We start from the raw sequence: 23,363 nt of genomic DNA, 5'->3' as shown, positions 1-23,363 counted from the left end.
TGCTCGCTTTCTTCCTCCGTTTTCCACTTACATTTGCCCTCCTGCATTTTTACATACCGTATATGATGTCACAAGATTCAGGGGAGAAACGGAAATTTTTAAAAACCGTAAAAAAATAAAATCACGATATACAGACGCTGCCCTACTTACCAACGAGACAATTGTTTGTAAGTTAAATTTGTTCGTAAGTTCCTTCAGTGCTATATTTTGTATGTTTAAGGTTTGTGTAAGTAACCTGTTTTGTTAAAGTGACCCAACCATTTTCTCAACCGCGTCAAGCTTTCTTATTCCACTTTCATTTCAAAAGAAACAGCTTACTTTTTATTTACACTTTACACCAAACATGTTAGATGGATCCATGAGATATTATACAATAAAATTGTCAAAGTTCTTTGCGCACTGGAGGTACAGTATAGTAGCGGCGAAAACTAGCACTACAGTGCTGTCCTGTACTCGGAAAAAAGGTGCGCACAATACAAAATCTAACTTCCAGCGATGTCTGGATATTTTTCGTATCTACCTTTTTTTGTAACTCGAATGTTCGTAAGTGGGGGAGCGTCTGTATGTAATGAATTGATTTTTCATCCTGCCCTTAAATCCGTTAGTTACAGAAAAAAAGACGTAAACAAATTACAGGTTCATTTATCTAAAATAAGGATTACTTTACGGGATTACGATTTTATTTAAAACTATGTTTTGTATACGTGATGCGCTGAAAGACGAATCGTGTCATCATTTCAATCACTGACACAAGAGAGACAGATATAGATTAAGTCAAGTCACATTTATTTATACTGGACTGTCTCAGAAAATTAGAATATTGTGATAAAGTTCTTTATTTTCTGTAATGCAATTAAAAAAACAAAAATGTCATACATTCTGGATTCATTACACATCAACTGAACTATTTCAAGCCTTTTATTATTTGAATATTGCTGAATTTGGCTTACAGCTTAAGAAAACTCAAAAATCCTATCTCAAAATATTAGAATACCATGAAAAAGTATACAAGTAGGCTATTCAACTAATCACCTGAATCATCTAATTAACTTGAAACACCTTGCGAGGGTTTCCTGAGCCTTAAAAACACTCAGCTTGGTTCAGTAAACTAAATCACAAGTATGGGGAAGACTGCTGTCCATAGGACCATCATTGATACCCTCCATCAGGAGGGTAAGACACAAAAGGAAAATTCTCAAAGAGCAGGCTGTTCACAGAGTGCAGTTTCAAAGCATATCCACAAAAAGTCTGTTGGAAGGGAAAAATGTGGCCGGAAACGCTGCACAACCAAGAGAGATGACCGCAGCCTTAACAAAATTGTGAAGAAGAGCCGCTTCCAGAATTTGGGGGAGCTTCAAAGACAGTGGGCTGAAGCTGGAGTCCAGGTATCAAAAGCCACAGTTCACAGACGTGTCCGGGAAATGGGCTACAATAGCCGTATTCCCATGGTCAAGCCACTTCTGAACTCAAGACAACGGAAGAAGCGTCTGACTTGGGCTATGGAGAAGAAACACTGGACAGTTGCAGAGTGGTCCAAAGTCCTCTTTTCAGACGAAGGCAAGTTTTGAATTTCATTTGGGAGTCAAGGCGCCAGAGTCTGAAGAAAGGCTGGAGAGGAGCAAAATCCAAGTTGCTTGAAATCCAGTGTGAAGTTCCCACAGTCAGCAATGGTTTGGGGAGCCATGTCAGCTGCTGGTGTTGGTCCACTGTGTTTCATCAAGTCCAGAGTAAATGCAACTGTGTACCAAGAGATTTTAGAGCACTACATGCTTCCATCTGCTGAAAAGCTCTATGGAAATGAGGATTTCATTTTCCAGCATGATCTGGCACCTGCCCACAGTGCCAAAACCACTAGTAACTGGTGCACTGACCATGGCATCACTGTCCTTGATTGACCTGCTAATTCCCCTGACCTGAACCCCATCGAGAATTTGTGGGGTATAGTTAAGAAGAAGATGAAAGACACCAGACCTACAAATGCAAATGAGCTGAAGGCCGCTATCGAAGCATCCTGGGCATCAATAACACCTCAGCAATGCCACAGGCTGATTGCCTCCATGCCACGCCGGATTGATGCAGTAATCCGTGCAAAAGGATTCCCAACCAAGTACTGAGTGCATCAATGGACATTTTCAAATGTTTGATTTAGTTTTGCTGTTATAAAATAATTTTTTTACTTGGTCTGAGGAAGTATTCTAATATTTTGAGATAGGATTTTTGAGTTTTTTTCAGCTGTAAGCCAAAATCAGCAATATTCAAATAATAAAAGGCTTGAAATAGTTCAGTTGATGTGTAATGAATCCAGAATGTATGACATTTTTGTTTTTTTAATTGCATTACAGAAAATAAAGAACTTTATCACAATATTCTAATTTTCTGAGACAGTCCAGTATAGCCCTTAAGCACAAAAATGTCTCAAAGGACTGCACAGGATTACAATGACACAATTACCTGATCTTAAACCAACATGCGGGCAAGGAACAACTCAAAACCTCAGCGTGAGGAAAAAGAGAAACCTTGAGAAGGTACCTCACAAGTGGTGATCCCCCTTTCAGGATGACGAGGGTGATTTACATTTAGCATTACAATACACAAACATAATAAATACTAGGTAATATGTTGAAAATTTGTCCGGAAAGTGCAGCCTGCAAACTAGTCCAGAAAGTCACGACGCAGATTTTCCAGGCCATCAATTTATCCACCAATGCATTTTTATCACAAAATGTTGTATGTAAAAGCACTTTTCTTTTTTCTTCTGTATTTTATTTCCCTTTCAATTTAGCACTTATTTTGCTGAATTGGCACACGCCTGCAGTTTTGTGAGGCTGCTAACGTATGCAGTGATGCGTTTAAGCACGTATAGTAAATTTGACTATCTTCTTTTTGCATTTTGCAGTTAATTGTTGTTCCAAATCCACCAATCCATATTGATAATTTAGCTTGCACAAAATTGATTTTATCTGTATTGTTTTTTGGTCTTTATTAGCATATTTGGTATCGGAGAAATTCAAAAGTAATCGATAGTAATCTAGTTATATTAATTAAAAATATAATATTGGGATTACGTTACCAATTTCATTTTTCAACATTCACTGTATTGGATTACTTTACATCCAAAGTTACATTTGCAAAGTAACCCTCTTAACCATGGTCTTTGGCATGCTCTACCTCACAAAATTAAAACAACGGCCACGTTTTTCCTAGTGTGTTTCTTTAAGATTTAGCAAGTTGGCGGAACAATATTTTGTACTGTATTTATTGGCTACGGGCCTTGTGTTGTCCATACTGTTTTTCTTTTAAGAAGTTAGTTACTGTGTTTTAGATATAACACAAGGTTAAAACAGATGAAACTTCCTTAAGAAGTTGGTTTACATATTTTTTAGTGCTAATTTGAGGTTTAAGTTGAAAAGTGTAGCAAAATAATACGGCTCCCGGGTTTCCTGCGTAACTTCTGGTTCTGCCAGCTCAAAGTAAACAAACAATGGCAGACAGGACTGTTGCATGTCCAATCCATCTCCATCCATATTGAGAGATTGAAAAGGCATTGTCGTAAGTGTTTATATGATGCATTAAACAACCAAATGTTGTAATAGTTCAGATAGGTGTAAAATGTGTGCTCTTTAGTTTCCTCTTTATTACTATGCATAAGTATTAGCACATGGTCTGAATGTATTGTATTTTACTGTTGCAAATTTCACCATCCGAAGAAGGAAATGAAAGCTTCAATTACACGTTCTTTTGTGCTGACAGTCTTTCTTAGGTGGTTTATTTTGGTGTGTCATATCGATGACACAGCAGGCCCCACTGTTTGCAGTAATTCCAAAAGCAAAAGGCAAAAATACGAAGAAGGAACACAAATTAGAAAATTGCATGGTCGTAACCAATCATTGCATGGCTGTAACCAATCGGCGATCAGGACTGTTATAGGATATAAAAAGATTGTGCAGCGAAAAGTCGATTTGCGGTGTTGCCTCGCCGATATCTCCGGGACTCCACCGTACCGGATTCATCACTCATCCTTCTCCTCTGGCTGACTTCTCCCCGATGAATTCCCGAGCAAGGTCGTGGTCTGTTTCCCGGGGCTCCCTCAGCCTTCATTCATCATCCGGACGAGGCCTTCGCCATAGTGCTCCACTTCTTCGCATCGTCTTTTATGTTCTCGTTTTCGGCGTTCCCGGCGATAACGTCGTTCACGGGAAGGACGCCAAACGATCCGAATGTTGTCTCACGTTAACCGAACTTTGAGACCGTTCATGCGAAAGAACATTTGTCGGGTCACACAAGTCACTTCCTGATGCATAAAATTGTTTTTTGTGACTGATTGAAGTGGTTCAGATAATAGAAGGAACACGCAGAGGATCGGATTCGTGTTCTCAGTAGGGCTGCAATTAACCACTATTTTAAGAGTCGCTTAGTCACCGAGCATTTTAAAATCTCATCTCATCTCATCAGCCGTACCGCTTATCCTCATTAGGGTCGCGGGGGGGCTGGAGCCCATCCCAGCCATCTCCGGGCAGTGGGCAGGGGACACCCTGAACTGGTTGCCAGCCAATCGCAGGGCACACAGGGACAGACAATGCATTCGCTCAGTCACACCTAGGGACAATTTGGACCGGCCAATTCACCTGAAATGCATGTTTTTGGAACGTGGGAGGAAACCGGAGTGCCCGGAGGAAACCCACGCAAGCACGGGTAGTTGAATAATCAGATAATGATTTTTTTTCTTAGTATGAAGTTGATTTATCGTATTTGTTTGAGTATAACGTGCATTTTTTTTTTTTTTTAAAGTTTGGATGCCCGCTATACATAAAGTTTCACGGCAGTATATTACTGTATTTGTACAATGCATCTCAGTTGTTCCCCTCATCATGCTTTTTTGTGTTCATTTATTTTTTTCAGGACTAATTTCTGTTTACTCTATTCTCTAACATTTGTCTCTGGTACCTTGAATGATAAAAGGTTTTATTATATGAGAAAATCTAATGCCTTATTGTATGTCATTTATATCACTGGTGGGTTAGAGGTTTGGATTCAGCGCACTCGACCCAGGTTCGAGTCCTACTGTATCCAAAGTTGTGCTATTGTGGTTTGCGATGTTTTTTGACTGATACACTACCATAAAACTTCATGTTTAACGCACACCTTAACTTAAAATCATTTTTAGGTAAAGAAGAAAAAGTACAAAGACAGACCATTATACACAAATAAATATGTATTTTAATAATCAACTAGTCACCGACTCTTTAAATGATTGGTCGAATAATCAGATAATTATTTTGTTTCTTAGGGTGAAGTTGATTTACCGTATTTCTTTAAGTATAGCATGCATTTTTATTTTATTTAGAAAAACACTCAAGGTGTGGGTGCGCGCTATACACAGATTTTACGGAAGAATATTACTGTATTTGTACAATGCATCTCAGTCCAAGAATGTTTCCCCTCATAATGGTATTTTGTGTTAATTCATATCTTTGAGGACGAATTTTTGTTTACTCCATTCTCTAACATTTGTCTCTGATACCTTGAATAAAACTAGTGTAATAATGAGAAAATGTAGTGCCTTATTATATGTCATTTTTATCACTGGTGGCTCGTGGTTTGGATTCAGCACTCTCGACCTAGGTTCGATTCCTATTGCATCCAAAGTTTTGCGATTGTGGTGTGCGATCATTCATTGCTAAAAATACGGTATTGCACTACCGTAAAACCTCATGTATAACACGCACCTTAACTTTAAGTTATTTTTTAAGATTAAAAAAAGTGCATTATACACAAATTAATACGTATTTTAACAGTTGACAAGTCACCATTGTAAGACTTATCCGAAAGATTGAATAATTATTGAGTTATTCTTAAATTTAGCATTAAGTTGATTTAATTATATGGCAAATGATAGTAAACACAACAAAAATTGGAACAGTGAAAAAAACATCTTTTATTGAACATACTTCAGATTCGTACAAAAATAACAATAGTCAACAACGAAATTCTATGATCGATTTTTGTCTTCAATGTCAACTCATCGTTGGAGCCCGATTCGGGGAAAGTTTGTGAAAGCTACAAAATTATCTTCTGTCAACCGGACTTTAAGACCATTCATGCAGGAGAACATTTGCCAGGTCACATACGCGACTTTCTGATGCATAAAATTGTTTTTAGGGGCTGATTGAAGTGGTTCAGATAACGTCAGGGAAACAAAACAAAAGCAGAGGATCGGAACTTATGCTCGCAGAAGCACATCAAAATGATGGTTTATTGAAATATGACACTTAGAACCTCAGGCTTTCTTTCACCGGAGTTGACTGGAGTGTTTGTCTGTCTTGTTTGAGCAGATGCGGATATCCGCTCTGTGCTTTTCTCAGATTATATCCACTTAAGGACCGGGATGATTCTGATCTGAAGATATTGGACTCAGTGCTGTGAGTTCATGCCTCCGTGACACGGATCCGCATTGTGTTGATATAACTTAGTGTGTGGGCAAACGTAGAGTTGTTTAGTAGAATTATAGTACATTTTGGACAGTGTTTCTATAGGATTTTGTGAGACCCTGATGGATGGACAGTCTAGGGGGGGGTCCAGGGTCAAGTAAATAAGAACACTTTGAGCACAAAAACACACATACAATACACTACAGTGACATTATTCATGTAATACAGAACAGGAGCAAATTGATACTTTCAGTCTGTACTTTATTCAATGTTTGCAATGTACTCACGGTATTCTATTTTTGCACCCACAAATCAAGTCATCAGTTTATACATTTAAATTGAACAGCAGCGAATGTTATCCATCAAAAATCCTACACTTCTCTCATCGCTACACATGCATCAATGTCAGGTCAGTGGAGTTTCCTTTAATCCACGAGAAACGATGACAAGCAAATGCAATTTGGTCCATTACTGCAGGAACCTCCAATAGCAGAAAAACAGAAAGAAACCTCACCTCATTTTTATTTTATTTCCGCGCGGTAGTAAATATGTAAGCACTTCGTAATCACCATCTTTAATGGTCACATGATCCGAAAACACGAGACAGAGGCAAATAAAATGTCATTCTTGGCCTCAGTATTCCAATGTTTTATTCGAGCAACACTACATGTAAATGCAAGTTGCTAATGCTAATATAGCCAATGACAGGGTCTGTATTATGTGCATTCACTGTCAATTTTCTTTTTCAAATAGAAGATCGATGCTAGAAGTCATTATTCAAGCACAATTAGTAGCCTAGTGTGTCTGTTTTAGCAAAGTTGGCTTTATTGACTTCCAAGAAAAAAAAATAATGGCAAAACTTTAACATTACTGCAACACATATATGTATTATTTAAAAGAAATGGATTGAAATGCGATGGAGTGCAAAAATGTATTAACCATAAACAATACCTTCCACACGGAGGAACTTGGTACAGTGTGAAAAAAATGTTCCTGCTCTATGTACGCCAGTGTCCAATCATGTATCAAGATCATCTCAGTGGGCTGTAGAAAACCTTCGCACGGGCCATATCTAACCCGCGTTCTTTCACTATGACGTGTGTTCTACACCATTAACGTGGAAACGTTGTAAGGTAGGGACGCCATATCCCGGGTGTCTCATGTACTTGACCAGTGGAAGCTCAATGACCATGGACTCTTGAGAAATTTTGGTCGGTCCTTTGGATGCAGAAGGTTTCTAGTTCGCTTCGGCCAACCCTTCAGGTTTTTCCTGAGGTCATTCTAGTTGAACAAAGCACAGTGTGCAACATTCCAACGCCGATAAGTTCTTCACACGCTCCCAGCATGACCAAAGCCCGGACGGCACTCATCGGATTACCGAAGCTCATTAATCGCCACGGGTTTCCCCCTCCACCACCTCTGCGTCTGATTATTGCTTGCCGCTCCTCTGTCCTTTTAATGTTTATCCACCTCATCTCCTCTAATCTGCTATCATGTCGCCTTAATCTTCTCCAGAAATGTAGTCCTCGCTTTTTCGGTCGTTTATATCTTGACCTTGCTTGTTGTTTTTTTTGTTTTTTTGAAGTAGAGGAAAATGATGCAGACTGGTCATGGATCGATGCTACGTGATCTAGCTGCGTGTTGTTGCAAGAGCGCTATCAAGGCTAATCATGTCGGTCATTATCCGCCGTGTCTCTTGATTCCGGGGGATTTAGCAGATGTAGGAACAAAGGGGACGAGACTATGAGGGATTTGAGGACCGCCGAACAATGGACGTCCCTGTCGCCGATCGTAATTGTTGTTGTGAGATTGGAGGATGAGAGCGAGGGTCTGTTTTGTTGGAGCACTTTGTGAGTAGAACAAAACTCAGACAGGGGTTGTAGTCTGGTGTTTTTTATTCATCTGAGGACGCCGCCATTTTTCTATGTGCCGGCTACTAAAAAAGACCTTGTTTTATCAGGGCTTCAGTAATGACCAATTGTGGCAGTGGTCAGTCTCAATGACTCCCTACCCCTACACTGGAGATTGGAGAATAAGAGTGAGGGTCGGATTTGTTGAACAAAACTCGGATTGGGTTGTAGTGGAAGATTTTATAGTTTGCAATTCGTTATTTTGACTATTTTTACTCGCTGTTTTTTGTTGTTTTGACTATGACTAAAGTTTAAACTTATCAGGGGCAAACCAATGGTAATGCCATAAACATTGCATTTCATACTGCATTGAGCTACTGGGGATCTATGTTTGGATGCCTTCAACTTTGGGTTCATCACTTGTTTCAACTGAAAATTCCTCCTTGTTCTTCCTGGGGGTGTCACAGGGATCTCAAGAAATAAAACATAAATTAAACATTGCCTTAGTGGCAAGATTTTAACACAAAAGCCGTTGTAGACCTTAAAAATTCCCAGTTAACCCGAACCTCATATAACCAGATTGTGCTTCATTCACACCTTTCATTCATTCATTCATTATCTGCCTAAAATTCTAAATTTATTTTCTTGGGTTTGTCACAGGGATCACATGAAACAAAGGGCTCAGGTCTTCAGTGGCAAGATATGAACACAAAAATCAAACCAAAGAAAGCTAACCAGTCATCACCAACTTAATCCAATCAGGTTTCAGCTAACCATTTAAAAAAGTTAACCAGTCATTGACCATGCAAATTCCAAGTCAACCCTAACCTAATCCAATCAGGTCGCTTGTCCTTGGATGTGTTACTGGCATCTCAACAAATTAAACATGAACTACTAAGTGGCAAGATTTGAACACAAAAGTCAAACCACAGAAAGCTAACCAGTCATCACCAATTTAATCCAATCAGGTTCCAGCTAAGAATGATTTCTCTTTTTTTTTTCTCGCTCATAGAATAACACGAAATAAAACATGAAGTGCTCAGGCTTCCAGTGCCAAGATTTGAACACAATTGTTATGCTAGAATGGCTGTGTGCCATTGGCACATGAGAACAGAAAACTCAGATACTAAGAGTCTATATGGAGAACAAAATCCTGAAATCAGGATATGAATACCCTTAATGTGTAATTTTACACACATATTGTATATCCAAGGAAATAAACAAAAGACCATTGAAGACTGGAAGTTGAAACGCCATTGTTAAGTCATCCTCTTGCTCTTTTTAGCTGAAAAAATGTCAACAAAACCAAAAGTGCTCGGTCAGCTTTTTTGGACTTTTTTCACGCCTAGGGCAACCTCCCTGACTGCCTTTGCGGGATTTTGGTCATATATAACCTTCTTCACCTTTTTCTTTTGTGTAAAAACAGACAAACAAAGCATGTATATACAGTATATATACACTTATATCCCTGACAAAAATAGTATCACCACCTCGCTTTGCTCGCAGGGCATAATCAAAGAAACCTAACTAGTCGAAAAATGTCCAGGTTCTGTGTCAACTCTAATTTAATTCAGTTAGGTAGCTTGGTCAAGGGGATCACAAGAAATAATACATGAAGCGTTCATCCCCTCAGTAGCAAGATTTGAACACAAAAGTCAAACCAAAAGAAAGCCAACGGTCCTTGACTTTCCAAATTTTGAATAAACTCTGTTAAACGCCGGATCATCACAAACTCTAACTTAATCCAATCAGGTCATGCTTCCCACCGAGAGTTTTTTTTCTCTTTTTTTCCCAGGTGTGTCACGGGGATAAAAAGAAATAACAAGCGTTAAAAATCAAAAAGGAGGAAAATGAAAGAGGCAACACCAGGGACCCACACGGCAGCGGTGTGGGTGTCTGCGTGGCAGGGAGATTAAATACACGACACGGGGAAATGATGCCAAGTTCCGCCCCCTTCGCCTTGTTTTCGGAGTCTGACACCCCTTCTGCCCCCCACTGCGACGTTAGAAATAGAACGCGTTGAAGGAGCCCGCTAAGGAAGGTGTGCTGGGACTATCATATGCCCGGGGAATGCAATTTCACATCATATAAATTGCCTTTTCTTTTAGCTGTCAAAGACCCCCCCACCCTCCATCCTTTGCACAGTCCCATCCCCCAATCCTCACCCTCACCGGCAGAGTCCCTAAGCCGGCGTAAGCTGAACGGCAGTGAGCACACTGTGAGAAAATCGGCAGGACGGAATAAAAGAGGCAGTCCGAGAAGATCAGCAGGACTTAGCGAGCGATGGATGAGCGGCGCCAGAAGACAATCTTTTCAAACGTAAACCCGACCCATCTCGAGTAGGGGAGGGGACATAGTGTGAGAACAAATATATCATTTCTGTCTAGTGCTGATTACCTGAGATTTGCTGCTGGGAAGCATTTCAAAATGGGAATAGCGCTCTATAAATCCCTGGAGAAAATGTTCAGAACTGTCTATGTGCTAATCGGTTAACCACCATGTAGCCCTATGTAGTTCCTACACTATTAGGCCAGTGTTTCTCAAATACAGTGGAACCTCGGTTCTTGACCATAATCCGTTCCAGAACCCTGTTCGAAAACCGATTTGTTCAATCACCGAAATCGTTTTTTCCTATTAAAAGTAATGTAAAATCGTTTTAATCCGTTCCAACACCCTGAATGTTTACATGAACGTAAACATGAAGCTAACCCAGGCTAATTGTACGTTCGCGTTAGCGTAATCTTCCGTACGAAAGATTACGCTATCATGAACGTGTAAAAATAAAGAAAATCAGGTACCGTATTTTCCGCACTATAGGGCGCACCGGGTTTTAGGGCGCACCCCCAAAAAATAGTTTTTGGTCCTATATCTTCCATAGATAAGGCGCACCGGATTATAAGGCGCTACAATGGGAACGTCGACAAAACAGTCAGATGATTCAGTCAAACTGATTACCCCCTTAACATTCCCAAAGCTTGCAAAGAAGCAAATACGTGTCGTGGACACGTGCGGATGCGGTGTCGTGGACACGTGCGGATGCGGTGTCCGTACGATGTCACTTAAATGCGTCATTTCAAATATCATTCGGAAGGTTGAAGTCTTGGGATTCAAGAAATGCCAAACATTTCTGTGTTTCTATTTTCTTTTTCGCTCACAACTTTACTGTGCTTATGACAATAAACACTTGGAATTGAGTTTAATTCACTCAACTCATCACAGCAACATCAAGATCGTTCTAAAACAAGATACTGGGAAAATATAAAGCCGCATAACTCACCTAAGTGCTCACGTTCAATAATGATACGCAATCATGGTCTTCTTACAACCGTGAGTGAAGTAAATCCAGGAGAGTAGAATATTTACAAATACAGACTAATGAAACATGTTTCTTTATGGCGTACTGTAGCAAGCTTGCTACGCCATTGCTAAACTCGGCCGATTGAAGGGTTTGTTTTGGCCATCTAGCCAATCCGAGGCTCCGAATAACTTCAGCCAATAGTGATCGATTCAAATGATGATTGACACATTGGTTAGCCAATGAAACGCCGGTATATAAATCCCAGCATACACCGCGGACTTGCTACGCCATTGCTAAACTCGGCTGATTGCAGGGTTTGTTTTGGCCATCTAGCCAATCCGAGGCTCCGAATAACTTCAACCAATAGTGATCGATTCAAATGATGATTGACACATTGGTTAGCCAATGAAACGCCGGTATATAAATCCCAGCATACACCGCGGACTACTCCACGTTCGGGGTAAAATCGAGTCGGCGGCCGTTGAGTAAGTTGCGAGACCTTGCGAATTTAATATTGAGCCATATATAAGGCGCACTGTGTTATAAGGCGCATGGTCAGCTTTTGAAAAAAATTAAGACTTTTAGGTGCGCCTTATAGTGCGGAAAATACGGTAGTTTACACGTCATTTAGCACCCGGGTCTCCACAAAAAGTGGCTAGCGCTTCATTGGAAAGGGAGCTCCGTTCCAACACCCTGAATGTTTTACGTAAACAAAGCTAACCCAGGCTAATCGTACGTTCGCGTTATCGTAATCTTCCATACAAAAGATTACGCTAACATGAACATGTAAAAATTTAAAAAAGGATTATGAATAGGATTTCTTACCTTTGTGGTGGACGGTGGGGAGAGAAAAATCATCAAAAGTTTTTCAACCTCTTCCAAAACTTGCGGCAGTTGCTTGCTTATAGCGCTAACTTCCTTAGCCGCATCACTCGATTTCACAGCCTCCTTATTCTTTACTATCGTACTGTGGTTCTAAATTTGTGTACTATAACGGACAGGCTGTACTTGCTCAACACACGCCACAGGAAATGATGCCAACTTATGCTAGCTTTGATTTTTGCAATCCGGAGATGGAATAAGAGCTTGCTCTGTCCACTCCACGCATCGGCCCGGTATTGCAGTACCTCCGGGAACGGTGCATTCGCAATGATCGCATCAAGGCTTTAGGGCTAGGACCTTAGCTTGGCCTTTTGGCTGAGAGTAAGTGTCCCGGCTCTTAGGCTTTGTAGCGTATTATGAACTGACCGATAACGGATAATGGATAATGAATAACGAAGATAGAACAATAACCCTTAAAAACCCCAAACCCCCACTGATAGTAGATTTAGCCATGCTGTATTCACTAGCAAGATCGGAAAATCGTACACCTCTTTCATATTTAGCTATTATGTCTTTCTTAAAGGCAATATTTTTACGAACAACTTGTCTTTTTTCACCTGTCCTGCTTGCACCGACCTTCTTCGGGGGAATAATTAGCGGCTAAAACACCCGTACGCCGCTCAGCATCTCACCCTAGAACTCCGATTTTTTTGACCGAACAGCGAAGCAAGAATTTCTCGAAATCTTTGGTCGAACACCGATTTGTCCGAACTGAGAGGCGTTCGAAAACCGAGGTTCCACTGTACATGAATTTCTTGTTTGTGTCCGAAGTGGAAAACGTGTTTTTAAGTCTCAGATATCAGGAACACAATATATACAACTGCGACAAATTAACAACCACAGATCTACAAATTAAAACATTTTCACTATTTCAGATGAATAAATGATTATAGCATAGAAGGGGGGTTCAAAGCTCTGTCCATAGTGAACATTTTAATTTGACTGTCCAAGAATAAAGAGCGATCGCACCTCCACTACATTAGGGGGCAGTGGTGTTTTCTTTGACAGGGTGTGCGATCAATGGGAAGGAGAAGTAAAGCTTTGCACATCGCGCAGAGTAGGAAGTGTAGACACTAATGATCACTAAAGCTAATGCAAGAGTTGTTTTTCTTCCTTGGTAGGGCATGGCAGAAAATAATTGAGAAGTCAAGTCATGTTTATATGTGACGCCCTTATCACAAGGAGTCTCAAAGGGCTGCACAGACCTGTATTAGGCAGAGGGAAGAAAATCTACTGGACTAGTTCTAGGTTTGATGAGTGGTAAAATTAATAGAGGAAACAGCAGAGTCAAAATTAATTTAAACAAGAAAAACTGTCATTTAATAAACAATGGACAAGACAATAGACAACATCTAACTCTCAGGACCAGAATGGAGACAGGACCCACTCACGTAACGTTTCTCACAGTTTTATCGGGAAGAAGAGAAAGGAGTCCACACACGATCCGGAGATCGCTGGTCACGGGGAGTAGGTTGCTCGGACGCGGAAGTGGGACTTCCATGGCAATCGGTGTCGGGAACGGAAAAAACGGGTCAGTAGCCGGGATAGAAGAGCAAAAACGTGGTCGATATCAGAAAATGGGTCGTATTCGTGACGGGAAAGCAGACGTGGTCGAGATCAAACAGATCGTAGCGGGAGTAAAACAGGTGCAAAAACACAGGACAGGCGAAAAAGGGCTTGCGTGTAAAACCGGATATTCGCAGACGGACCAACCAAAGGGGACTGACAGGACTGAGTTTAAATACTGACAGGCTGCAGCTGGTGCCAAACAGGCGGGGCCAATTGGGCGCCATGCCAACCGTGACACTAACATACATTCGAGTAAAAAAAAAAAAAAAACTCTAACTTGATTTAAATCAAGAGTGTCAAACTTATGGAGACCACATTTGTAAAAAAAACATTTTCACAGGGGCCAGGTTAGTAAATGAATGGCATAAAACGTGTGCCTTTTCTGGAGGGCTCGGGGTCTTTTTGGGGGTTCAAAATTAAATTGTGATTCTGACATGTACGATTTGATTATGAAACGATTCCTGAGGGTTTTTTTTTCTTTAAAATGCTTTTTACTTCACTATGATATAATTTCTTGTAATTTTTATATATCGCGCATTTGTAAAAAAAAATTAAAAAAAACATTTCCACTACAGTTGAAGACTGGTAAGTGACAAAAGTAGTATACAAACACTGATTTAAATTATTTCATTACTATACATCCATCTGATATTGTTTAAGTTAATATGTTAACCTGAATATGGGAAATTCGCTGTTAGATTTCATATCTCTTAAGAAAGGAGCTAAAGCTTCTTTAACATTCTGCAAAGACACCCAGGTGCTATTTTTTATTTAGAAAACAGCGCGTTTGTGACTTATTTTATGTAAAATAACATTGGGATGAGATTCTTCAATGTTTTCTGGTTGATTAAAGTCAGATAGATACAGTTACTGTGTGCTGTGTGTTGAGAGACGCGCCATCCAGTGGACATATATAAAACTGCTTTAACCCTAAGCCCTTAACTCTAACCTTTAGCTCCAAATTCTAACCCTAAGCCTCTAAACCTTAACCATTCCCCTTTTAAGTCTCATTTCCCTTTTTTTTTTTTTTTTTTGCTTTCAGGAGGCGAAGGCTCAGCGGAGGCGGGCCAAAAAGAAACTTCCACTTGTGACATTTGCCAGTTTGGGGCCGAGTGTGATGTGGATGCCGAAGATGTTTGGTAAGTAAATTTCCAAAAAACAAAAATCGTGGATTTAGTTTTCAATGCGGACCTTGAATGTGCTAAAAGGTTCTGCTTCCTGTTACGAGTTGATATTTCATTTTTCATGTGAGGGCCATCACAACCCTAAACAAACACACAGAACTGTGAAAACATATCTTGAGACAAGTTTCTGTTTATGACTCTTTTTGTTGTTGCCAAATGAAAAAAAAAAATCGAATACATACATCTATCCATCCATTATTTGCACTGATTATCATCAGTAGGGTCGCGGGGGTGCTGGAGCCCATCCCAGTTATCTTTGGGCAGTGGGCAGCGGACACCCTGAACTGGTTGCCAGCCAGTCGCAGGGCACACAGAGACAGACAACTCACTCACTCATTCACACCTAGGGACAATTTGGACCGGCCAATTAACCTGACATGCATATTTTTGGAATGTGGGAGGGAACACACGCAAGCACAGGGGGGAACATGCAAACTCCACAAAGGAGGGTTTGATCCCATGACCTCAGAACACTGCCGCACACTGGAAATATATAAACACTTCTGGAAAAAATAAATCAGACTGAGCAGGGAACAGCCTATAATTTTCTGGGCTGTATTGATGACTCCTTGCTAGGTTTTCTTATACATTCATTTAATTATTGAGAATTTTTAAAAATAAAGGTTCACAATACAAGTTCATAAAAACCTCCAGTTTTAAAATTTGACATCTAACTAAATTTTTGTTTTGTCACTCAACGATCTTTGTTTTAGCCAACGAGGAGCGAGCTAATAACCATTTTGCTGCATTTAATCAAATTACTTTCCATTACAATGGGATTTATAATGCCACAGTTCAGTTTTTACGACCACGTCGTCCTTCCCTCACCCGAATTCGAACTTCTTTGATGAGTTAGTGCTCGTATGAGAACATTTTCAGCATCCGTCGAGGTTTGGTGCACGACTGACCATTTGGTTTAACCTCAATTACGGCGACGGGGCTCCGAGAGAAAGCAGAGTTGTGCTCGTTGCGCAAATCCAATTACCGTCTTTACAGGACTCGCCAATGTCAGGCCCGAACCGATTGGGCTTGCACAAAGAAAAGTCCACGAGCGACTATGAGCACGTACGTTCGGGCTTCTTTGTTTTTCTTGATCGACTCGTTTGCATGCGTTGTCGCATACGAGAAAGAAATGAAAATCGCAATCAGTCGGTTTTTGTGCTGGGAATTGTCGGATTAAAATCTGAATATTGCGGCTATTCGGGTTATGTGAGGCCCTGCATACGAGCACAGATATCCGAAAATGCTCATATTTGGACTGTGAATATTCAAATCAAGATGAGAGAGGTAGTTTTTTATATTTGGATTACTTGTTTGTGTATACCCACAACATATTGCTTATATTCAAGTTATGTAACCCGTGTACACAAGCAGAGATATAAGGAAATTCTCATATTCAGACGGAATATTCCGATCAAAATAATTAAGTTTGTGTTTTCATAATTTTATCACTTGTTTGTTTGTTTAGGCTCATAATGTAAAAAAAACGAAGAAGAAAAAAATAAAAATATTCATTTACCTTTTTACCTCGCGTTTATTGAAAAACCGATCCAATGACATCCGCTTTGGCTAGCTTTTGTCAACCCGTCGGAAATCCGCAAGGCAGGCGTAGCGATAGCCTGACTTGTTTACACTTTTTCTGGGAAATTCCTTTCCACAAATTCCGCGACTTCATGAAATGTTGCTAAAATGTCTTCAATTTCGGTTGATTGAATGACGACTGCGTGTTGCAGGAAACCCCTCCTCCTCGTCTGTGAACTCTAAACTGTGATGGTGACACAAAGAGCATACTGGGATCACGCATGCGCACTGGTTGCCAGGCAGATTTAAAGCGATAGCCCGTTTGTTGATCTAGGACAGTTAGTGAAAAGCGTCACTAGGGGGTGCGCTATTACTGTCTATTGTTCAGAAAACTTTGCTCTGCTATTGGTCAAATACTGTACTGTCGCTTTGACCTAGTAACTAAGGGCAATATTTTCAAGATAAGGTACTTTGTCACCTGAAACGTTCGTATGTAGAGACATTCGTAAGTAGAGGCACCAATGTATTCCGATCAAGATGACTTAACTAGTCTTTTCATATATGGATCGCTCGTTGGTGTACACCCATAGAATGTTGCCTATATTTGGTTATGTAAGGCTGTGTATACAAGCAAGTACAGAATACCTGAATCTTTGCATATTCAACTGCGAATTTTCAGATCAAAATGATTGATCAAATTTTTCATATTCGGATTACGCGTTTGTGTATACCCACAGAATAGTGCTTGTATTCGCATTATCTACGCAAGGTTGTGTATACGAGCATAGATATCCAATTTGGACTGTGAATATTCCAATGAAGAGTTTTTTTCATGTTTCCATTAGCCTTTTGTGTATATTTATTAGACTCGTCAAAGTCCTTGCTTACTCCTTTGTTTTTATTTCCTTCCTTCAAAAGGAATGATATACAGTAACTTTGACTGTCTTAAGAAGCTTCTGTTGTTATTTCCCTTGACTCCTGCATCATTTTGACTAGGTATAAAATTTACTTTCAACCCACTTGAGCTAAGTCAACAAAGCCTTTCATTGCCATCCAGCGTGTCCCATTTATTTTCGATAGGGCATCAGACAACATTTGCCATGCATTACCATACACTATACTAACTACTATTAGAAAGATGTTAACAAGATATCGGAATCAAGGCAAGGAGAACCCAAATGAAGGCCAGAAAATGCAGCATGAGGATCGCCGTTAGCGAACAGCCCGAGGAAACGCAAACCGCTTTTCCGGAAGCACTGTTTATCAAGAATCCACAAGGGCCCCGCTTTAAAACAAATAAGCATATGGCACACCGTCTTCGGTTCTAAAAGACAAGTCTTACCAATCATGCGTCTCGTTAACAAACACAATTGACACGATGGAAAAATATGGTCTCTTTGTAATCCTTATTGCCATGCGGGAAGCTCAAGTACACTTCATCGTCCCCGAAGCCTCCTGAAGCTGAAAAGAGTCGTGTTTAATATTCCGACAGATCCTTTCCTGGCGAGGAGAAGTCATTTCCATCGGGACACCGACATTTGCCTTTGAAAAAAAAATTGTGATTAAAATGACTTTTTTATTTGGAGAGCGTCTGATTCCAATCAAAGCAACTGCCAGTTTGTCAATCAAGTGAGGACTAATCAGGGTAATAACCAAGATCCACTCCCCGTTTCAACATGAAAAGCTAATTTCCCTAGCTAACACGGAAAGCTAGCGCTGTCAAAAAACACCTGAAACGTTCTGTATGTGTGAAGCCAGCTTAGAAACAAGCCTGACAAAATAACACTGAAAAGTAATTTGGGTTGCTAGTTTAAGAATCCTGTATCAGGATGTCAACGTGGGTATATTACAAGCTGAGCTGATAACTAACTCAGTTAACTCACTTGCATGTCTTAAAAAAACATCAAATATCATTTTTTTCCAATTAGTCACAGAACTTGCAGTGTTCCTTCCCACAATAATGCACATTTGTTGCAAAATATTCTATGTGCCGGAGGACCTGAGAAATTCTGTCTTAAAGTTGACCAATTTGGCTCATATTCTCTCGAGCTGTGACGCCATTGGATAAAAACAAGACTTAAAATTCGCAAGTCCCGTTAAAGCAACATACAACAGATTTGTGAGGCAAATTTAACTCACGCTGTTACACTGTGCATTTGCTTTTTGTCTTTGCCTCATTTTAGGTCGGCAATTGTAGCTTTTCTTTTGTGTTTTTCACCGCATGTCTCGGGTATTATATTGTCTGGTTAGCTACCCGTTAGCATCAAGGCTGTCAAAGGTTTCCAGTTTTGTTTGCTCCAGGTCAGCCCCCGTTAGCAGTTCGCTAGCCTGCCCCGTGTTCATTGGTTTATTCCCGACTTGGCGCGTGTTTGTAGCGGTATCCGCTTTTCGTTGTTGGTTCCCGGTTAGCCTGGCTGCTTACTGACTGTTTTTGGTCAACCAGCCTGGCGTTGACCGCCCCTGTAAACTCTCTTTAGCAGCCGGTTAGCCTGCCCTGTCTATTGGGTTCGTCCTAGCTGGATTCTACTTGTTGCCATAGCCGTTTTTCACTGTTGGTTTACTGCATGTTGTTGGTTGGCTCGGTTAGCTCTCTGGTGTTATTTTTGCCAGTTAGCCTCATATTGCCTGCTTGCCTTTAGTTGATGATGATTACTGCATCCACCTGGAACACAACGCCTATGCATTCTCCTCAAAAACTACCAAAGCTTGCCTTAAAACACTCATAACATCTTCAACTAATTAACACCTAAATCAATATGGTGACAGGGTTACCAGGTTGCCTGTGTTACTCTGATGACTTCACAGCTCAGGAGGTCAAAAATAAGACAGGCTGTCTTGAAAATGCATTATATCGGAAAATAATTTGATTATACCAAAGAAATATACATACATTCTTTGCAAAAAGCATGTACTATTTTCTCACATTTTGTATGCTTTAGAATTTGGGAATACCTTTAAGTGAAAATAAATGTAGCACCATTATCAAATGCTAACATTAACGTGGCTGTAATTTTGGAACAAGGTTGCTCATGTGATAGTACCATTGACTTAGCCGCCATGTTAGTATTGTGCTTGCAAGGACCCTTGCTATCTTAAAGCTAACATGAACATGGCCCCCTTTAACGAAAGGCCCTGGCTTGCTTAATGCTAACATGAGCTTAGTGGCAATTTTGGAACACCCTACCTAGCTGTATGCTTCATGCTCGCTTTTGTTAAATCAATTAAAAGCAATCAACGCCGGTGACGACTTTGAGCCTCAAGCATGCGTGACAAAGTAGCTCTGGGGTCCAATTGTCTGTAGAACGCAACTGAGATTTTCTCAGCGGCGTGCGGTCACTTTATTAGAGGCGTTTTTGGAAGCAGCATGAATGGTTTGCAAATGTTGGCTAATTAACATGCAATCATGCTAATTTCCAAATATTGTTTCGCTCTCGTGGTCAGGAAACATCAGGTACTTGTCAGTGACCCGTTTGCAGTCCGACTCCCACTGAGTCTGATGAAAGTCTGAAAAGAACTCTTAAGACCATATAATCTTTTCAAAATATTTTCTTCTCAAGGTGAAATTGCCATATACCTGGGGATAGGAACTTATGCTAATTAGCTCATGCATTCCACACTCCTGGTACACCGGGTAAAAACATAACAATTGTATATACAGTTGGGCCCGTTCTGAGGTGGGGATCATGAGTTGAAATTGTCCTATGGCAGGGGATATGGTAATTAGTTGATGTTTTCAAAGCCCCTGGTACCCCCAGTCTAAACATAAAAATTGTTTATAAAGTAGGCCCCTGAGATACAGCAATAATCCGTTCTGAGTAGGGATCTGCTCATGTGGGTTTTTCAGGGCTCATACCAACTATTACTATTATTGAGAGGAGGCTGATAACTGATATTTGGAGCCGATATTCATCTTCTGTGAAAGCTTAAAAATTAGCACAAGACATTTTTAATAATAAAAAAAAGAAATGAAGAAAATGTGTTATACCGTAAATTCCGGACTATAAGCCGCTACTTTTTTCCCGAATGTTCAGCCCTGCGGCTTATTCAGTGAAGCGGCCAATTTATGTAATTTTTCTAACGGCCGCCAGCGGCACTCGAGTACAAAAGGTAAAATTTAGATCGGTGGAATTGTGCGCCGAGGTAGACCGCATCCTCTTAGTTTATGTTCAAATTGTCCGTATGACAGAGGTTCGTTCCGATTATGAGGAAGACGCCCTTGATGGCGACAGTTATGGGGAGAAAGATGGGGACGGTTTACCGTGTATTTCGCAATTGTGGTACGCCTTTTTTTAACAGCTATGTTTGTGCGTTGCGAGCGTGTTAGGAGTAGCGTGGTGGTACCTTTCACAGGCACGGTTTGGGATGAAAGTTATATTATTATTATTAAAGCTTTGAAAACTCTCTCGGTGTGCCGTCTTTCTTTGTAAATATGTGTAACCATGTATAATATGCAACTGTATATTTTTGTAATGTATACATTTTAGAGACATATTGTGATATGTTGTCTACGAGCGAATCAAAAAGAAGGGGCGGAGCAAACGCGGGCTGACGGGAAGTGGAGTAAAGCTGAGTTAAATCTCTTTGTTGTTGCAGCGGACAATAGTGGATATATATTTTTCCCACCCTTAACTTTGGAAATATACATTTTTTTCGTTGGATTACTTTCAACGGGACCTGGACTTTAAAGGTTTGCATTAAATTCTAACTACCGGTATGATTTTCCATTCATGTTGCCGATTGTGGTGGATGGATTTTGTACTATATTTGTAGTTACAATCGCGGGAACCAAAGTCAGGTTTGGGATAAACTTGTGACTGCGTTTCATGTTTAAATGTTGGCGCATGCGGCTTATATACAGGTGCGGCTTGTGTAAGGACAAAACCAATAATGTCTGCAAATAATCAGGTACGCTCTATAGTCCGGATTGTACGGTATAACATGATCAATCTTTCACTTAAACTAAATACTAACAGTGCAGGTAAAAAAAAAAACGGGGCTTGCAGCAACTCATAGATGGGTACATAAAAACTTGAATAGCTGCCTGAAACCTTTTCCAATAACCTTAAAAAATGTCAATACAACCAACATGACTTAAATCAACTTAAAAAAAATGCAACGGAATTTCAACGAAGCCCATACATTGAAAAGTGCGGGGACCCCTGTTTTAGAGCCTGATTGATGAACTCATGTTATAACAGCTCATCACTTCTACTTTAGCTTTACCGTGTTTCTTTATGCACTCTTAATCATAAAGAGACGCTAAATTGATGAACTAATGTTATAATAAGAGCTAATTTATCAGTCTCCACCTGAACGTACCTCTGGAAAACAAGTCAACTACACTTTTTACGCCATCTCTTAATCACTTACACGCTTTTCTATCACGGACAGAGGCATGTCAGGATACATTAGCTGAGCTGTACTTCTCCAGCTGCCGCTCTCTCCTGCTTCAGTGGGTCCTTCCCCAGTCGCTTATCCAATCGGAAGGTGTGGGGTGGGTAGCAGGACGGAGGAGGACGGGAGGAATTTTTCAAGTTTCATAAGAGCATGCCTTAGAAGACTTTGTTGCTTTAAAATCGTCCTTATTCTTAATAATTATCCCTACCATCAATTGGTTATGATCATGTAACCAAGCAAGGGTGCCTTCTTCGTATTTCTTGATAATCTCAAACTCAGTTTTCATGGTTTTTGCTTCTCTTTTAGCATCCCTGCAATCCTTCAGTGCTTTTTTTTCATTTGTATTTTTTGTATTGCATTAAACATTGCGTTCATGACTTTTATTTTAAGTAAAATAACACAGGGAAGGGTTTCTTCGATGTTCTCTGGTTGATTTTTTATTCATTCCCGCAGGGAAATTCACATTTCCAGCAGCATCCCTTCGCTAAGAACAATACAATAATAAAGCAAAAGGAATACAATATACAAATACCCAATGTGACGTTCTAATACCCACTGTAGCGTGTTGTATAGAGTATTTAAATAGTGCTACATAAAATACACACTGCAATAAAAGTACGGTAATATGCAATGTAGGGGGTGTGGTTTAATGTGGGCCTTTACTCCGCCGGGTGGAGTTAAAGAGCCTCATGGCATAAGGAAGAAAAGATCTCTTCAGTCTGTCCGTGGTCAGATTAATGATAGTCAGCAAATACAGGCGCTTTGGGAATGGGGCCTGGCTTTGGGGGCATCAAGTGGACGTATTTAAAACTGCAAGTCAATGTTTGACGCAATGCAGCATGTTTTTCTTCTTGTTGCTTCTTAAATTGTCTCATGGGCCACATCAATTGATGTGGTGGGCCACTTTTGGCCCACAGGCCATGAGTTTGACACGCATTCTGAAGGGTACGGTGCAGACTGTTGATCTCCCCCATCTGCAGTGTCTCAAATTGGCTGATTCCCCCACCCCACTCCTCCCAAAAAGCTGGTGAGACTTCAAATGTTCTTCAGACCTTTCACAAGGGATCATTCCATTGTTCTCTTGATGTTTTGTAACGACTGCAGTGAGCAGCACAGGACAGAAAGCGCCTGCAGGTGAGCTATTTTTCCCCAACCTGCACCTGTAGACAAGCCAGATGATTGGATCGCCTTTCCTCAGCAAAAGACCACCGCCACCCGATGTCAGATAATGGAC

At 40.4% G+C, this 23,363-nt stretch overlaps 1 protein-coding gene and 1 pseudogene across 3 annotated transcripts in view; both read left to right on the top strand.

Annotated features, from left to right (window-relative positions):
• The window catches only part of tmeff2a (transmembrane protein with EGF-like and two follistatin-like domains 2a), a 222,714-nt gene that overhangs the window by 162,761 nt on the left and 36,590 nt on the right, over positions 1 to 23,363 (top strand). For all 3 annotated transcript variants that reach the window (XM_088353044.1, XM_088353045.1, XM_088353043.1), the window contains one exon: positions 15,070 to 15,166. In XM_088353044.1, coding sequence (XP_088209170.1) covers positions 15,070 to 15,166 — 97 coding nt within the window. The remainder of the gene's footprint in view (positions 1 to 15,069; positions 15,167 to 23,363) is intronic.
• On the top strand, positions 12,584 to 12,725 carry LOC148352945 (U2 spliceosomal RNA; annotated as a pseudogene).

This window comes from Urocampus carinirostris, chromosome 14 (genome assembly GCF_059441175.1).
Source record: "Urocampus carinirostris isolate Australia breed hairy pipefish chromosome 14, RoL_Ucar_1.0, whole genome shotgun sequence".
Taxonomy (NCBI): Eukaryota; Metazoa; Chordata; class Actinopteri; order Syngnathiformes; family Syngnathidae; genus Urocampus; species Urocampus carinirostris.
The sequence above is the reverse complement of the archived record's forward strand: the minus strand, read 5'-3'. Positions and strand labels throughout refer to the sequence as shown.